The sequence below is a fragment of the Ovis aries genome, chromosome 10 (genome assembly GCF_016772045.2).
Source record: "Ovis aries strain OAR_USU_Benz2616 breed Rambouillet chromosome 10, ARS-UI_Ramb_v3.0, whole genome shotgun sequence".
NCBI lineage: Eukaryota > Metazoa > Chordata > Mammalia > Artiodactyla > Bovidae > Ovis > Ovis aries.
In genome coordinates this window covers 22,148,717-22,167,042 of record NC_056063.1, presented here as the reverse complement: position 1 = coordinate 22,167,042, position 18,326 = coordinate 22,148,717, and the positions used below count along the sequence as shown (strand labels likewise).

At 46.6% G+C, this 18,326-nt stretch overlaps 1 protein-coding gene across 1 annotated transcript in view; it reads right to left on the bottom strand.

The window, feature by feature from the left end:
- The window catches only part of FOXO1 (forkhead box O1), a 92,394-nt gene extending 75,690 nt beyond the window's left edge, over nt 1-16,704 (bottom strand). The window contains exon 1 of the mRNA XM_027973596.2: nt 15,580-16,704. Within this exon, the coding sequence (XP_027829397.1) occupies nt 15,580-16,248 (669 nt within the window). The 5' untranslated portion in view covers nt 16,249-16,704. The remainder of the gene's footprint in view (nt 1-15,579) is intronic.
- Nucleotides 16,705-18,326: the final 1,622 nt, after the last annotated feature.

Here is an 18,326-nt window from a genome sequence, read left to right as displayed (position 1 = left end):
AAAAATAGGAACAGTCAATTTTTATAAATTATTTTTGTTCAACACTTGGTATTGTCATATTTACAGTGTTTGCCAATATGTAGGGTTTTAAATAGTATATTACAGTTTTAATTAGTAGTTTTCTGGTTACTGATGAATTGGGTCATCTTTTAAGGCACTAATTGGTCATCTGCTTTTCTCTCTCATATAAATTGCCTATTCATACCCAGTGTTTACTTTGGGGAGAGCTGTTTGACATTTTCTTATTGATTAGTGGGAGTATTTTTAATATTTTGGATAATAATCCAATATACCTTTTACTACATGCTGCTGCTGCTGCTAAGTCGCTTCAGTCGTGTCTGACTCTGTGTGACCCCGTAGACAGCAGGGTTCCCCCGTCCCTGGGATTCTTCAGGCAAGAACACTGGAGTGGCCTGCCATTTCCTTCTCCAATGCATGAAAGTGAAAAGTGAAAGGGAAGTCACTCAGCCATGTCCGACCCTTAACGACCTCATGCACTGCAGCCTACCAGGCTCCTCCATCCATGGGATTTTCCAGGCAAGAGTACTGGAGTGGGGTGCCATCGCCAGAATACTTCAATTCTGACATAATAAAATGCATCAATTCTTTAAAAAAATGGGGATAGTAATGGCAGCTACTACCTTTTATGTTTATGTGATTGCTTGCCTGAATCCAATATTCTCTCGAGGAGGAGGAGGAAGAGGAGGGATGGAAAATCTCAAATTTCATTTTCATTTCAAAAACCTTAATGCTTCTAATAAAGACATGTGTTGCTTAAAATCTTTAAAGGCAAAATATAAAGGCAAAAAATAAATTACCCATATTTATACAATTTAAATACAACCCACCTGTAGTATCTGGGCATATTTCCTTCCAGACATTTCACACAACTGGAAACTGAAACTGAAAGATATCTCATACAGTTGAACAAGTTTACATACAATTTTACTCTGCTTTTTCATATTGCCAGCTATTTTCCTGTACTATCAGAGGTTCTTCCAAAACACAAAACCAGTCTCCAGAACACCCTTATTAAATTTGCTACAGAATTACCAGGAAAGGTTAGGAAAGAAAGGTCTAGTTAGCCATTTTAGCTTTCTTTGGTTCTACTCTGTTGTTTTTTTTTAATCGAAACACATTTTATATAATCAAGACGTCCAGAAACAAAATATGAAAGCCCCAGACTCTCAGCTACTCTGAATTTCAAGTCCAAGTATTTCTGCTAATGCCGAAACGTGTCATATGGCCTGACTACCTAGCTCCCTGCTCTGAGCACCGCAAAGTGCCCTACAAGTACCCCCAGTGTTATCATTAGCCCCATTTTACAGGCAAAGAAGCTAATACAGCAGAAATGGGACTTGTCTAAATATGAATTATCTGTTTACCCATCTGGAAACAAAACCCGGGACCTCCTCTAACAGTCACTGAAAAATCACAGATCTGGACTAGGCTCATGAGGGCACTAGGAAAAGCAAATGCCAGAGGGAATTCTGATGGCTCTGTAGTGACCTCAACACCGAGTCTCAGACACCTTGATGGTCTACGGGCATCCTCCCAGGGGTGCAAGAAGAGAGATCTAAGGGTGTTTTTTTAGACACTGGCACTGGCCAGCCAATGATTCCCAGCAATCCGTGATTAAAACAGGACGAATGTTCCTCTCCTGCCTCAGCTCATCCAAGGTGGAGCCAAGTAAGTGAAGCCTTCAAGTGGACTGACAAGGAGTGGGGACTCTACTGCTCTGAACAGAAAGGGCAAAGGTACTGACTGGGAGGACCAAGGAAAAGGCGATGGTAAGGGTGAGCATCAAATCCAAAGGACACAGAGACACACCCGTGATGTAAGAATGCCTGCATGCACACAGTATTGGCTCAGGAGCTTCTTAAGTCATTTATAGGCACTTCATGGCCTTAATATTAAGAGATCTCAACTCCATAAAGCCTGGTTTGCCTGGGTCAAATCTCTGCAATTAACAGGGGCAGCATTCTCTCTCCTCATTAAAAAAAACAAAAACCACATAACCCTGAGATTTTAACTGCTTTTACTAATTGTAGAGACTTCTCCAGTCTGCAGTCTCATATTCTCTAGGCCTGAAGTTGAAATTTAAAACTTCAGAATGTGAAATCAACCAACACTACCCATCTCAAAAATCAATCATTTCCACATTTAACACAGATGGAGCAGGAAGGTTACAGAATTTGCTAAGCTAGAGACAAAGTTCAAGATTCACCACTGAAAAGCAAGAGGACACACTGGAGCTCAGTAAAAGCAGCTGATGACAATATACACCTGGCATAACGCTGATACGGCTAGGATTACTCATCCTGCACTTTGGTGTGGTTCTCCCTTCCAAAAGTCAAACACAGGTTAACTACACATCACAAAATGGGATGAATGCGGCAGCGCAGAAAGTCACAGCTACACATTCAGACTATCCCACATCCAAAATGCTCTTTCCTTCCCTTCCCCTGACTACTTATCAGTACAAACTGTAGTTAAAAAAAAAAAATCAAGACAGGCAGACTAACAGGTTTGTGGCATAAAAGGCTAAAATACACTGAGTTGCTTCCATAAGTTTATTCCCCTCAGTTACTCGCCTCCTTGAAGATCTCCTCTTCACAGGTCTGGCTTAAGGTGGGGCTCCTACTTCGTCATGTGGACTGGTCATTCCCCATCCACAGACAATTGGGTTTGGGGTTCGACGTTTTGACAACGTGTACAAATCTTAAGTCTTCGAATGTGTTTATTAAGGAGTTGAGACTGGTCAGCTGGGAAAATAACTATGCGAACTGGCTTCAGGTATATGAAGGGGAAATAAAGTAAGCTGATTCAATGAAGCTCCCAAGTCCAGACCCAGGAGCAAACCAGGGGCAAAGAGGAAGGGAACTACACATCAACACAGAGGCTCAATACAGAAATAAACTTTTTAGCAGTGTGGGTGGTAGGGATTCTCAAAATCTCCAAGTGGCCAACCAGAGGCTCACACACCAAGCAGTGCTTTTAAAATTTATTCAACTAAAAACTTCATGATTCCTCATACCTTCTCTTACACAAAGCTCAGTACACTTTAAAGGCCTTGAGCCAAAAGTCAAGAACGAGGAGATAAACAGGAATGCCAACTCTTTAAGGTAACTTCTATACAGACAACATCCTTGTTGTCTGTTTCAGACACAAATCTCCTTGTAAATACTTCTGAATGAGATCAGTTCTCATGATTTAGGGACCATTTCCAATGGCAGTCGTAAATACAATCAGGTTGCTGGAACCAGCAATAAATTTTAAGGAAAGGTCTCACCTAATAACCTGGAAAAATATATTCAAAACAAATAAATGAGGGGGCTGAAATGAGAAGGAAAGCAAAGAGGCAATGAAAAAGAAGGGGGGAGGGGTGATGATCAAAAGCAGCACTATTTTAAAATACAAGCATGTGGATGTGTGCCCTCAATAAGCTCAGAAGGCTGCACGAGGCATTCTTCATTTAGTGCATAACTGAAAACAAAATACAGTCCCTACATCGTACACTGTTAACTAACCTACCCTGGGTACTGACCTTAGATGGGGAATGAGAAAATTAAATGGCAGGCCTACTGGTGGGTTACTGGGAGGTAGGGATACATTACGATTTTCTGTTTAAAATGCTTACAGCAAAAGGTGACTTTTAAAAAGAAAGTACTGTAAAACTCTGACTTCAACAGTTTCTCCACTTCATCAAGCTTCAGATGCTAAATGTCAGATTTCATGACAATTCAAAGGGGATAATTTTTGATGTCAGTTTTGACTACATTCAGGAAACATAATCACACATGTAAGCTTTTAGTCAGTAGCAGCCAACACTCCCCTCCTCCGGGAGAGGTGCAAATACGTTCCCCCTTTGCAGTTGATGGCAAACTTAGGTCTGGTAAAGACATCATAAAAAGACAAGCATTTTAGTTCTCTTTGCCATGTGTACATAGATGAAAGAAGAGTTCAAAGACCCTAAAATGTCGAGCTAGTCAAAAATTTAAATCCAGATCAGAGAAAATAAAACAAATACGAGTATAGCATTTTCTCAGTATTTGGCACCACTTTCGTAGGCTCAGACTCCTAATAAAAAGCATGCCAACTGTACCACACCCAGAAGAGAAAACTAATACCCTCTTTGTGAGATCCAATTTTACTTTTTTCCTGTCTTCCTCCACCTCTGATTGAAAGAGCCAAAATTCGTACTCCCCACACTAGCACAGGAAACAAAGCCAGGGAATTCCATCTAAAGTGAAGGATGTCAAGTTGCCAAGCATGCCAAGCAGGATGTCAAAGGTCATGCCTCGTGTTTGACCACACAAAAATACTACTAAATATATTTATAGACAGAATGAGTTACTGTAAATCCAAAAGCTGTAACCCGGTGAAAAAAGGCAGAAGGAACATTAAACTCAAAAGGGTTTAAGCCTACAGAGGGGAGCTGTCCTGGGGGACTTTCAAGTTCATTTGCACAATAAATGTGGTCTGACAAGTCATTATGCTCTTCTCGGTGGACCCGTGAGCTGGCCGTGTGCCCCTTGCAGGTCTGCAGAAAGGTGGCTGCTGGCTTGTTTCAGGCCTGAGGAGCAAGACAACAGCCCAGGGGAGCAGGGACAGCTCATCAGCAGAGGTGAGCTTGTCTGCAAAAGGCAGGTGGAGGACTTGAAACTCTGCTTAATAAAATTCAGTGTCATTTTTCTCAGTGAGTCCCTCAAACAGTCTCAGCAAGCCACCGAGAAACGAGTTTAATGGGGCACGTGATTTAAGGGGTGGGGGGGCTGTCTCCATTTCCAATCCCAGGGGTGGATTCGCAGAGTTAAGGATCTCAAAGACTTTAGTCATGAAAGAAATCCCTCTGAAATGGTTTAAGTTTTCAGGTTATCCTTCATTCCTTCTTCCTCCCGGTGCTCTTTCAAGAGTGATTTGAAACACAAATGGAGGTGGGGAGTGTAAATGAGGCATAATTGTCGGCCCCGAGTTGTCAATTGCAGGGCAATCGATCTCAGCTCTAAGACTTCCAGGACTGAATGTGTTTTCCCTTTTCTCTTCTTGGCTTTTACACATAAATACAGGCAGAGGTAATGGGTAGTCTAAGGACACAGCCATCAACAGCTTGTCTTTGATTAAAATGTCTCCATTAATTTCATCACAAAAGAAATTAAGCAGGAATTCCTTCTAGGAACACATTCAGCATTTCAAGGGACTCAAGACAGTTTACACTATTTGATGGGAGCACATGGCACAATAATCAGTATTTTTAATTTTTTTCAAAGAAAGATAATTTAGAAGGCATGCAATCAGAAGGCAGTAAGGTCTGGAACTGACTTCAAACGTACCTACTGTTCGTTCAGAAAAAACTACTCAGCATAAATATGAGCTGCCTCCACATCAATATTCCCTCCATTTTATTCTCTATTCCCTACCCTTCAGCGCAAAATAAAGCAATCACACCAAGGAATGCAAGGGCACAGACTTAATATTCAAACTACTCACACCAAATGGCTTGTAACTCAACTCAGCCGAACAGGTTAATACTGACTAGACTCAGACACCACAGTGAGAAATTCAGGCTGAAAAGACCATGAGGAAGGGCAGCCTCTGAAAGGATGGTGACAGACAGGGAGACTAGCCTTCCAGCACAGGGACCCACCTAAACACTGAAGCATGGGCAAAGGAATTCTGGAAGCTTCTGACAATCATGCTTCTAAAATTTTATTTAATAAAGTGACTTCTGCATTAAAAAAAAAATGTTCTTGGTACAATTCATTATCAAAAGTATCAAAATGGCATTTCAAGAAATATAGAGCACTTCAAGGAAACACCAAGAATACTGGAATATAATACTACAGGGCTACAACAGAGCAGGAGGATTGCAGCTGGAGAAGTACTCATTACAGAAACAAAAAAAGAGGATGTAAACTGCATCAAGACGTGCCTCATTACAGGAATTTCCAACTCTAGAAAATTCCTTTCTTTAGCATTAATTTTTTAATTTTCCCACATATTTCAGAAGATAATGAAAACCATCAGAGCGACCCTCTTCTAAAACAGATCACCGAATACTGTGCGCAACATCAGCATTCCATCATAACCTGAAAGCCTGCACATTAATGCAAATACACATAATAAATACAAACCCAGGCCCTACGTTAAGCAATTCTACTCCAGGAATTCTAAAGGGTTCAGGAAATTACTTTGGGTAACAAGAGTTGGAGTACACGCATCTTTCACATTCAGTGCATGCAAATGTCACAATGGGCCACCAGAGAGAAAATTAAATTCCAAAAGGCTGAGGGAAAGAGACCAATACAGTCGCACAGATTATAGAGAACTCTCTCAGTCCTGAGGGTCCACAGGATTCTTTCATATTCATTGCATGTAAATTTCACGACGGCATGCATATCTACCCATCCAGAGAAAAAAGGTTTACATTCAAGTTTAGAGAGGTGCAGCCAGCTAGGTTATCCGGTATACAAACAACCTCAGCTGATATTTACAAGTTCAGCAAGTTCCCCTTGGCTACCTCCCCCTCCGACCCCTTCCAGGCTAATGCAACGCCTGCCTTTAAGGTGTCTGGGTGTCTCCAGTATTCAAATCACAGTATTGGCGGGCTGAAACCTGACAAGGAACCCTCACTGGTGTGACAAATTGATGACCCTGAAAATTAAACATTATAAAGAACATCTCAAATCCACCTATCTCGCTGCAATCCTACACTAAGGAATAACCGAAAAAATTCATGTCAAAATAGGAGTGCAATGAAATCCACTGTCTCAAGAATCTGCCAAAATAAGACCCTCTGGCTAAACCATATGCAAACCATTTCCTTTCACCTTGCTTCCAAACAACCAAACTGTCTGAGATATGATATATATTTACTTCTATAGACCATTTCCAGATATTTATGTGGTCATTTTTTTAGCTTTGAAGGGCACACAATATTAACAAGTCTAGGAATTAACATAATTCAATTTTTTATCTCTCCAAATTGGACTTGAAATTCAAATGCATTTGTTTTCAGGTAGACCCTCTTCACTTACCCTCAGCATCACTACAAACATACTGCCACCTCATTCTGTGCGCAGGCACTTCTCAGTCTCCCCTCAAGACACCTACATGGCAGGCTTCTGAGGCATGCTATTGGTGGAGGAAAGCACTTATTTTTTAATTAAAATAGGAACACTGATATGGGAAGGGGGCAGTGCAAAGAGGCAAAGCTAAGTGCCTCCTTCTCTTCCTCCTTCCTTCACTAGGCAGGCCTCTGTCTTGGCTTGAGTCCAAATAAGAGGGGGTTAATCACGCTCTTTGAGAGTTTTTTACTGCAGGTACAAAACACAACCACTGAGGTCCCCTCCCCCTTCCTGAAATCAGGTTCCTTTAGCTACTTTCAAATTTTTAACTCAGCAAACCAATCATGTAGGCCCCTCACTAGCAGTGCAAAGGCAAGCTGTGTAACAACTCAGGGTCACAGCCGCAAACAGAAAAACATTTCTTCTCAAACCCTGACTGTGCGTGCCTGCTTTGCAACCCCGTGGACTGTAGCACACCAGGCTCCTCTGTCCAGGGATTTCCCAAGCAAGAATACTGGAGTGGGTTGTCATTTCCTCCTCCAGGGGATCTTCCCAACCCCAGGATTGAACCCACATCTCCTACATTGGCAGGGGAGTTCTTTACCACTGAGCCACCAGATCCTGATTCTTATCAAATCTCTAATTTAATAAAAGAAAAGATTCACAAAACCATGACCCATTTTCTAGATTCAGAAGGAAAGGCAATTGAGAAATAGCCTTCATCAAAATAGCTTCATCAAATGAGGAAAAAACAAATGGACACAGACCACCAGCTCTGCCAACCCTCTTTCTCAGGACAGCTTTGCTTTTAATAAGGTGAGCTGGACAGCATCTCCAAAGCTGTTAAGATCACGGGGTTTAGTACTAGGATCAGGTCTGTCACTTCAGCCACACAAAGAACGATGCTACCATTAAGACAAATATCATCTAGGGGAGAAAATCAAGGCAGAAAAAGACTTTCTTTTTAGGTCAAAGGCCAATGCAGAGATTATAGAACCAAGTCACAGCCAAAAAGGTGGCAGCTTGGGCATCTCCATGCATGTGGCTGGCGAGGGTTCGAGAATAGCAGGATCTGTCAGAGGCAAGAGAACATGCCAGGTCACACACACCCATGGGCCATGTGCTTTGGAGGTGAAGTGAAGTGAAGTCGCTCAGTCGTGTCCGACTCGTAGTGATCCCATGGACTGCAGCCTACCAAGCTCCTCCGTCCATGGGATTTTCCAAGCAACAGTACTGGAGTGGGGTGCCATTGCCTTCTCCAGGGGATCTTCCCGACCCAGGGATCGAACCCGGGTCTCCCACATTGTAGACAGACGCTTTACCTTCTGAGCCATCAGGGAAAGTTCAAGTTGGAGGTAACATTCTCTACTCAAAAGACAGTAGTGCCACCCACGATCACTAAGAACTGAAGAACTCATATGACTCTGTGTCAGCAGAAACGGGCCACCGTGGAAGAAATGACCTGCCAACCCACAGACTTCCACAACGACTTCTGACTCTGCCCAGAGGGAGATGCTTTGCCTCTCTCTCTGCTTATGGAATGAAAAGACCCAAGACCTGGCCAGCAATTTTCACCCTCACCCGATCTACAGAAGTTGAGAGGGGGGAAACAATTAAGACAGACCAATCGTTTCCCAGTTGCTTTTGACTAGATGACCGGGACATCATTAGCAATCACACAAGAGGGATGACCTGGTGTGCTGTGAAAGCTATTTCATCCAGGTGGATGGTAACTTACCCATTTAACAAAACCTCACAGTGGTGAACTATGTGGTCTATTTTTGCATCACTGTCCTCCTCCCAGCAGCAGAGTATCTTCTGAATAAAGTGCTGCCTGCTACTATAGGTATAAACACACAAGTAAAACAGCTTCCTATATTTCAACACCTGTCATTTCTAAAATGGCTAATAAGCTTTAATATATCTGTATGTGTGCCTTTTGATATGCCATACTGTATAAACCTTTTAGTTCACCAAAAGGCTAGTCAGACTCACTCCAAGTATTCCGAATTCATGCAGTTATGTCTACCCTCCTGACATCAATTTTGGGTTTAGTCTATCTAAATTTAACCTCCTCTGGATCTGTTGAAACACCTCCTTAAAACCTTCTTCATCCTGTACTTGGGTTAGTGGATAAAGATATAATGAGAAAGTTATTAAGGATATCTAATATTTAGCTAGTATGAGAACTGACATTTAAACTGTAAAGCAACATAACTTTCACTCATAATTGCTGTAGGTTTATTTAAAGACTGCTAACTTCAAGAGTTCTCATTAAAAAAAATAAACTAAGAATTAGACTCAATCATCTTTCTTTGAATCACTCTGTCCTCAGGACACTGGGCATGAAAGTTGATTTTAAAGAACAAACCAAGCAGAAAGCTCAACATTTTATAAACCTCTACTAGTCACAGTAAGTTGATTCTGTTCCACGCATTACCAAATTATGTACATCACTTTTAAATCAAAAGCAGCACACTGTCTTTAAATCACATTTCATGGGCCTCTATCATGAGAGCATGTTTCTGAGAAATTGTATTTAGAAAACTAAAAATGTAAGCCTATTTTCACAATTTCTTATACTACAAAAACAAAGATACAATCTCATAGAAAAATTTAGTTTGTATTATTTTTATAATGTATATAAAGTCCAAGTTCAGTCTGACAGTAGGCTCTGCTTCCTATACTTTTCAAACCTTCCCTATGTGCAGCATATACCCATCTCAAAGAGAAACCGTGTTTCCCTATTTTCATGCCCTTATGAATGCCAACCCATCATTCCAAAAATAAATTTTAAAAACTAAGATTGGTGGGAAGATGGATGTGGCAATGGACAAATATATGATGGAGCAAGTGCCATAAAATGCCAGAAGTAGAAACTAGATGGTGGGTAGATGATCTTCAGCAGAGAATATTTTATAACAAAACCTTGGGAGAGTAACATTCCATTTTCAAGGTCCACCTCAATGGCCAACCCAGAACTCCACTTTTCTCAAAGGCACTTAACCATGCTACCACATATCATAATCATTACATGTCACATCTAACTTCCCTACAGGATCCACATCTGAGTCATTTTTCTATCAATCGAATGCCTCTAATATAACAACTTACACACAATAATCATTCAACAAATGGGAAGAAAATACTTTGACCGCAGACTGAAAATAATCACTGTTCTTTAGCTGCACTACTAATAAAATTATCCTCATGTATTACATGAGAATAACTGCAGATTTGGCTTTCCAATTTTATTGGGCCTAATACCGAAACTAGCTCACTTTTCCTTCTTTTGGTTACAGCAAAGCTACATGAGGATAGATGAGGGGGATGGGGGAGAGAGGTGACCCAAATGCCTTCCAAGTGGCAAAAATAACTCTATCCAAGACTCAGTACTTTCAGCACTTAGCCCACAAGTCCATACACCATAGACAGACTGAGTGGAATAAACTGGGATGCCAGTGGAAAAAGAAAAAACGAAGCTGGGTTGTTTTTTTTTAAAGGTTGAACCATATGAAATCACCAGTGTACAAATAAGCATTTTCATGTTTCTGGTGTTCTATATAAGACTACAGAAAAAAAAAGGTAGTAATTATCTTCGAAGACTTTCTGTGCCTCTGACTTGAATATTGTTGGTCTTTATTGGTAATTAACAAAAAAGGAGACTGCATCAACACCTGAGTGCATTTGTACACAGAGTATCCACTGAAATAACAAGCCTTTACCCCTCAGACACACCAAAATAAACACTTTCAGGTTCCTCTGGTCCTCTCTGGTTCACAACTGAGTAACAATCTACCAACTTCAGACCTCTGTGTGCACCAGGGCAGGTGGGGGACTGGGCAAGTCTTTGCAAACTTTTACTATGAAGGCACACCTTGAACTGCAGAAGCAGGGCTGGATCCACTCCTTCCCTGCAAACTCCTCTGCTCTCTCCCATCACCATGGGGCTTACAGAGCCTTTCTAAGAGGATGCCAGGAAGCCCCAAAGTTATGGCACACAAAGACCCAAAAAAAAAAAAAAAACCAGCAGAGTCAATTCCTATGACGCCAGGGTACTGGGTCATTTCCAAGACCAGAGGGTTCCAGAAAAATGCAAACAGTTCAGGCTTCCCAAAGAAATTCCAGGCTAATACAGACAGCTGTTCTCTTAGAAAGTCACCCAGAACTGCAGTTTAGGAGCTTGGATCAAGAGGTTAGAGAACAAGGGCAAGCAAAAGGTTGGGGCCCTCCCTAGCAGGGGTTCTAAGCAACCACTGAGTATTCACTTCTCCCTCCCCACTTCACGTGTGTGTGGGGGGGTGTGTGTGTGTCTGTGTGTGCACACGTGCGCACGCTCAGTGGCTCAGTCACGTCCGACTTTTTGAAACACTATGGACTGTAGTCCGCCGGGCTCCTCTATCCATGGGATTCTCCAGGCAAGAATACTGGAGTGGGTTGTCATGCCCTCCTCCAGGGGATATTCCAGATCCAGGGATTGAAGCCACATTTTTTTGCACTGGCAGGCAGATTCTTTGCCACTGCACCACCTGGGAAGCACCCACTTAAACAATCCCCGCGCAGTGCATGATAGCTGGCAATACTTGTGTCCCTTGCCAATGCCTTACAGTAACTGGGGGGTGGGAGGGATAGAATCTCAACAAACATTAACATTTTTCAAGTTTCCATGAAACATTAGAATTAAAAATGCCTTCTTTCTAGTATCCACGTTTGTCACTTAAAAAAAAAAGCTGAATATCATTCAAAAATAGAAGTCACCCCTCACGCCGCATCTCCCCAAGGATTTACCAGAAGACCAAAAGTAAAATAAAAATGAAGCTCTTATGAGGGGCAATTAAGTATTCGTATTTGACATCTATTTGGGAACTTCTGAACAAAACATCTCAGCCACAGACATGTTTGCATCAGGCCCACATGACTTTCAGCCTATAGCAAATAAGACGCCACACTTTGCTGCATTAGCCCCTTTCCCAACTCTCTTTCCTCATGCTCCTTTCCTCAAACACATATATTGAGATTTTCGCCTGACTGTAAAAAAGGTTTTCTTTAAGGTTAATTTCAATAATCCTCACAGGATTCTGTCAAATATAATTGTGCAGTAAGAAAGCAGCCATCAAACCTGCCATGGAATCTCTGTGGCTAAATTACTCACCTGCAGATTGCAAGCCCTTAGAATAGAATCGATAATTTAAACATTATGAAAAAATGCATCATCAGGTCACAGACCAAATTAAAGAAACTTCATTCCAAAATAAAGACTATCTCAGGTAGCTCATAGTAAAACAATTTTAACAACTGTTAGGTCTTACTGTTGAAGTAAGCTATTAACCTACATTAAGTGTTTCAAATAATTTCAAAACAAAAACAAAACACAAAGCCAGAACTCACAATATTACTTCCCAAGCTCTAGAAAACTTTCTGCATGGGAAGAGGAAAAAAAAAAAAAAATCATAGAAATGAAGTTTCACTATTTATAAATACTGTACATGGTTTAAAAGATCCCGGGTTTTCCAAAAGTCTCAGCTTCCACTTTGTGTGTAGCCTTATGACAGCTCTAAGCAATATTCAAACTTCCACTTTGTGTGTAGCCTTATGACAGCTCTAAGCAATATTCAAACAAGTACAGAGAAGATTTGGCATACCATTCCTACAAATACAAACGCATATCCCACAAATACAACCAGTCTTTAAGAAATTAAAAGTTTCTGAACTTTTCAACAGATTTTCCAACTATTCTGTCCTATGCAAATCACTTTCAAATTCTCAGGCAGGCCTCAGGAAGTAAAAGCACAACAAACTATATTTAATTAAATATTCAATCTAATTCCCTACAGTAAATCACAGGAAATAATTTAGTTCCAAAGCAGCCTCTCCTAAAGCAGTCAAGTTTGGGTTGATTTGCATTTTAGAATTGAATTTTTTTTTCAAGCTAAAAGTCATAGTAAAATTTCTCCTTTTTATGAATCTTTAAAACACAGCGAGTCTTTCAGATCTGAGAGTGAAACTTGGTTTTAACAAGTAACTCATTTTTATGAAAACTCCAACCAGAAGACGAGTTATGAGTTAGAAAACACTTCAGGTTGTTTCTTTTCTTCTTAAAATACTCTTTTACTCAAAGTGAAAATGCACTTGCTGTAATCTGACTTACACCAACTGACTAATACACCTGAAACATTTCCTCACTTGAGAATGGCAGCCTGCTCCCTCCCAAAGCCCACGAGGTTCTACAAGCTGCAACTGCAGGGAGCTGCCACTGGGCCTCTAATTCTGGACCAATAATTCTTACTAACATTTAACAGATCTTCCAGCTTTAAGCAGTACTTTTAAATTATAATTGCATTTGGGGAAAAAAATTAAAACAAGAACCTAATATAAATGGCTGGGGGGGTTGATTTTAGCCTTAGAATCTTTTATTTTTAAAGCACTTAAAAAAAACTAAAAACATTTAAGTTATATTTCTAGTTTAAGAATGCCTTGACTTAAGGCCATATGAGAGGCGAAACTAAAAATAATTCCCAAACTTTGCCTTCCCCTATCTTCAGAGAAAGGCACTCCAACAAGCTGAAGTAGGCTGTATCCATTTCCAAGGACATGCAAAAACGGTGTTAAGTACATACCGTACTCCGAATGATTAAAAAAAAAAAAAAGGTTTTTTTAATGGGAAATGCGTTATAAGAGCTCAAGTAGAATTGATAAATGTCAAGTACTTAAATTCAAATATTAAAGTAAAACTGGATTTAGCAGACATCCTCTAACTTAAAAGAATATATACCGCGCATAAAGTACAGAGGCTCTACCTTTTAGAAGCACTTGGTAAAATTGCATGTAATTCCTAGTAATGAATGAGATTATCTGTGAGGCTTTTACTCCAAAACACACTTTGGAAGAAATAAGATCCTGGCTCCTTCTCCACGAGTTTCAATACGATGTGATTAACTTAACCTTTCCGACACACATTAACCACTGGGATGACACTGTATGTAAAACCACCTTGCTGTAACAAGTGCGCAGCAAAGAAAAATACTACGCAGTACAGTCCAGATGAGGAGTGAGGAAGGAGTCTACATCAACTACAGAACCTTCACGTCCATCCTTTCACCTGTGACACTGAGAAACTGCCAGATCCTGGAAGCCGCAGGGCGGACGGAAGGCCGGTCGGCCTCCCCTGAGCACCCCAGGGCCTTCTCCACCTCTCGGTAGGGATGAACCTGCCCCCTCCAGGGTCTCTCCTGGTGGGTATCAGTCTCTCTCTCTCCAGAAAGGCAAAAAGGGCCAGAGGCACTTCATCTACAGGGTCTCCGGCGATGCAGGAGGTTCCTCCGGTTCCCTAGATTCGAACCTCCACTGCAACTCTTCCAAAACACTGGTCTCAAAGCCCCCTGCCTTGCCTCTCGGATCTGCACCTCCGTGCCAAGACGGAAAAGCAACAGAGGACACATGTTCCCAGCGCCGGGCATCCAGGGGAGCCTCTCTGCGCCTAATTAAAGGCCTTGAACCTAGGGCGAGGCCAAGTTTGCGGGGCACTTCCTGGCGCGGAGAAGCGCTGGCCTCGCCGCCCCGCGGCCCGGGCCCGGCGGCGCGCGCGGCCAGAACGCGCTGGCCCTTTAAAGGCGCTAGCTTCCTGCGCCCGCGGCCCCTCCCTCGCCGTCGCCAGCTCCCGCCCCCGCCGAGGGTCATACTTGAACTTTAGCTCGCCCCGCGCGGCCCGGCGCCGGCGCTTCGCCGGCGGTGGCCGCCCCTTCGCACGTGTCGGAGGCGCTACCTCTGGCTGGGTGCGCCCGGCCCCCGGCACTCGAGGCTACTTCGAAACGCAATCGAAACAAAACAAAATGCACGCTGGCCTCCCAAAACGGCGCGTTCGGCCCCACGGACCTCCTGGCTGGCGCCCTGCCTGTACCCTCCACCTGCAGCTCCGTTCTAGGGCGGCGGGGCTCCGAGGCCCCCATCGCCGCGCCCTCCTCCGCCCCGCGCGGCGGAAACGGCTCCGCGGGGCGTCCCTGAGCTTGGGGGTGGGGAACGAGCGCCGCGTGGGCGGCGCAGAGCCGCCCTCACCCTTGATGTCCTAGGGGGGCAATATGAGCAGCGGCTGGAGTCCGCGCGAGCCGAGGGGGAGCCGTTCCCAGTGAACCCCCCGCCCCACCCCTCTTTCACGGGCGAACTTTTCTGGCCGCTCGGAGGTCCACTTCTTGGCGTCCTTTTTCTCACCCGCTCTGGTCCCAGCGAGCCCCTTCCCTGTCCGGCTCCAACTCTCACTAGAGCGCGCGCACACACACTCATTTCTGCCCCCCGCCCCCCTCGACGGGTCCCGGGCAAGCCCACGACCCACCTCTGCCACTCTCGCCCTCACCCTGCACGCGCTACCCGCGTGCCTTGCACTTTCAGGCCAAGAAAACTTGTACCGGCGGGCCCCCGTCCCCCGTCCTCTGCCCCGCAGCGACCTCAGACGGAGGCCGGCTCCCCCGGACACCCACCCACCCCTCCCGCTCCGGCCGTGCGCCCGGAGGCCGCTCACCTTCCAGCCCGCCGAGCTGTTGCTGTCGCCCTTATCCTTGAAGTAGGGCACGCTCTTGACCATCCACTCGTAGATCTGCGACAGCGTGAGCCGCTTTTCGGCCGAGCTCTCGATGGCCTTGGTGATGAGGTCGGCGTAGGACAGGTTGCCCCACGCGTTGCGGCGGGACGAGCTGCTCTTGCGCGGCTGCCCCGCGAGCGGCCCGCCGGCGGCGGCGGCCGCGGCGGGAGGCACGGGCGGGTGCTGCGACAGCGGGCCGGGCGGCGGGGGCTGCGGCGGCGCCGAGTGCAGGCAGCCCGCCTCCGGGCCCTGGAAGTCGCCACACAGCCCCCCGGTGGCAGCAGCTGCGGCCGCCGCAGCAGCCGCCGCCACCGCCGCCGCCGCCGCCGCGGCTGCCGCCACGGAGCCGGGCGCCTGTTGGAAGTCCCCGCTCTCCTCCAGCAGGCTCAGGCTGCTCATGAAGTCGGCATTGACAGCGGCCGCCGAGGCCGAGGGCAGGCCCGCGGCGCCGTCGGGGTTCGCCGCTGCGCCGCCCGACGGCGCCGGGCTGGAGGTGGCCGAGTTGGACTGGCTAAACTCCGGCCGGGGCAGCGGCCAGGTGCACGAGCGCGGCCGGGGCAGCGGCTCGAAGTCCGGGTCGATCTCCACCACCTGGGGCGCTTCGGCCATGGTGACCCCCCCACCCTTCCCCCAGCCGCGGGACTTGCCCAGAAGTGAGAAAAGCGCAGCACCGGGCAGGGGGGGGCGGCGCCGAGGGGAGAGAGGGCGCCGAGAGCCTGTCCGAGATCTGCGGGAAGGGGTGAGGTCGGTGCAGCGAGCGGACGGAAACCCGGAGGGAGGCGCGGCGGCGGCGGAGTGGAAGCGCGAGCCCAGAACTTAACTTCACGGCTCCGTCCGCATCTAGGCGCCTCCGGGTCCGCTGCACTGACGGGACGGCAGGCCAGAGTCGTCGGGGCCCCGACAGCGCTGGCGTCGCTCTCCGCGCCGAACGACGGACGGACGGACGGACGCCGCGGGCCGCTTGCTCTCCCCGGGCGGGCGCGACCGCGGCGCTGCTGCCTGTTGAATGCTGCGGCGGCGGCGGCGGCAGCAGCGACTACGCGGCCGCCCCGACTTACGGGATCTGCCGCCGCCCCCCGCCGGCGGCGGCGGCGGCGCGCGCGCCGGCCCGCCCCTGACGGACGGCCCCTGCGACCAATGAAAGTGCGGCGGCGGCGCCCGGGCCGCCAATGGGCGCCGGCCTGGGCGGGGCTCGGTTTTCCACGGGGAGGCGGCAGTGGGTTGGTTGGTGGGGGGTAGTAGGGTGTTTTTCTATTTGACATGCACAGTCTCTCCCTCGCTCGCTCGCTCTCTGTTTTTTGGGTTTTTTTTTTTTTTTGGCTCTCTGTTATTATTTTCTGGTAATTCTCGAGTGTTTCTGTGAGTCTTTCGCCCTCTCAGTGTTTTGATTGCTAGGAGGCAAACCAACGTGGAGGCGGCGGCGACACTTTGTTTACTACTGAGGAGCCCAGCCGAGTACTCGGGAAGCCCGAGTGGAACGAGCCGCCCGCTTCGCCTCGACCTGCGCTCGGGAGCCCGAAGCTGGGCCGGGCGGGGGCCGGGGACAATCAGCGCTCAGGGGGCCGCCGGGTGGGTGGGTGCGTGGGCGGGCGGAGGCGGCCTCGTCGGAGTTCTGCTCACTCGCCCCCTCTCGACTCCGCCCACGATTTCTCTGCAGAGAAACGTGGGCAAGTCGGTGGGTTTTGTTTTTATTTGGTTTGGTTGGTTGTTTTTTGTTTTTTTTTTTTCCTTTCCCTGCGATGTGTCGAGTTCTCCGGCCCCGGGCGCGGGCCGCACACACGCTTGTCCCCACCCCCGCGCGGGGCCCGGGCTCTGACTGCCGAGTCGGCGGGGAGGACCCAGCCGCCGCCGCAGCGCCGGGAACCCACCTTTCCGCACCAGCGAGCTGAGCCTCGGCGGTCGGTGTAGACTAGTGGGGGGGTTGGCGGTGGGGGGCGCCGTTGGCCAGACGAGCCGCCCCGAGCCGGGTTCACGGGGGCTCGGCCCCGGCCGAAGACGATTGCTCCTGCACACGCATCCTCAGAGCCGAAGGCAGCCTCAACCCTCGTGCCCTCCGTGGGAACCTGTTCCCCTGGGCAGGAACCTCAGACTGTCCACTGAGTCAGTCCGGGACGACGGGGAAGGCGGGGTCAGAGGAGAGCACTTAGGGAGAGCCTTGTCACTTTATTACTTACTTACACTAAATTCGATTGTTTGCTTGTCATTGCTTTGCTATTTAGAATGCAAGTGCTGAGACGTTGAGAGGTGAAAACCTAACAGGGGACAGTACCAAAGGCTTGAGGCGAAGCCCTGCCCCACTCCCAGGTGTTGCTTTAGGCTGCTTGTCCCGCGTGTCAATCACTGCCCCCTCCCATCCCACCCCACCTCGCTCCATCTGGGCTCTAGGTCCAGGCTGTCCTGCCAAGATCAGTGGGGGCCAAAGGAAGACAATGGCCCTTGTGTCTCAGGGAGCAGAAGAAATACTTGTCAAGTTTTGTTTTGCTCTTTTTAGAAAGAATATGGAAGGCATTTCCTTTCAGAGAGATGGGATCACTGAAGATGTACGACTGACGGTAGAGTTTTAAATATCTTTGTCCAAAATGACAGCTTCCAATTCACCACCACCCCACCCCCCGGCAAAAAAAAAAAAAAAAAAAAAAAAAAACCTCTTTATGACAGTTCTTCAATTGAAAAAGTGGCATCTAAAG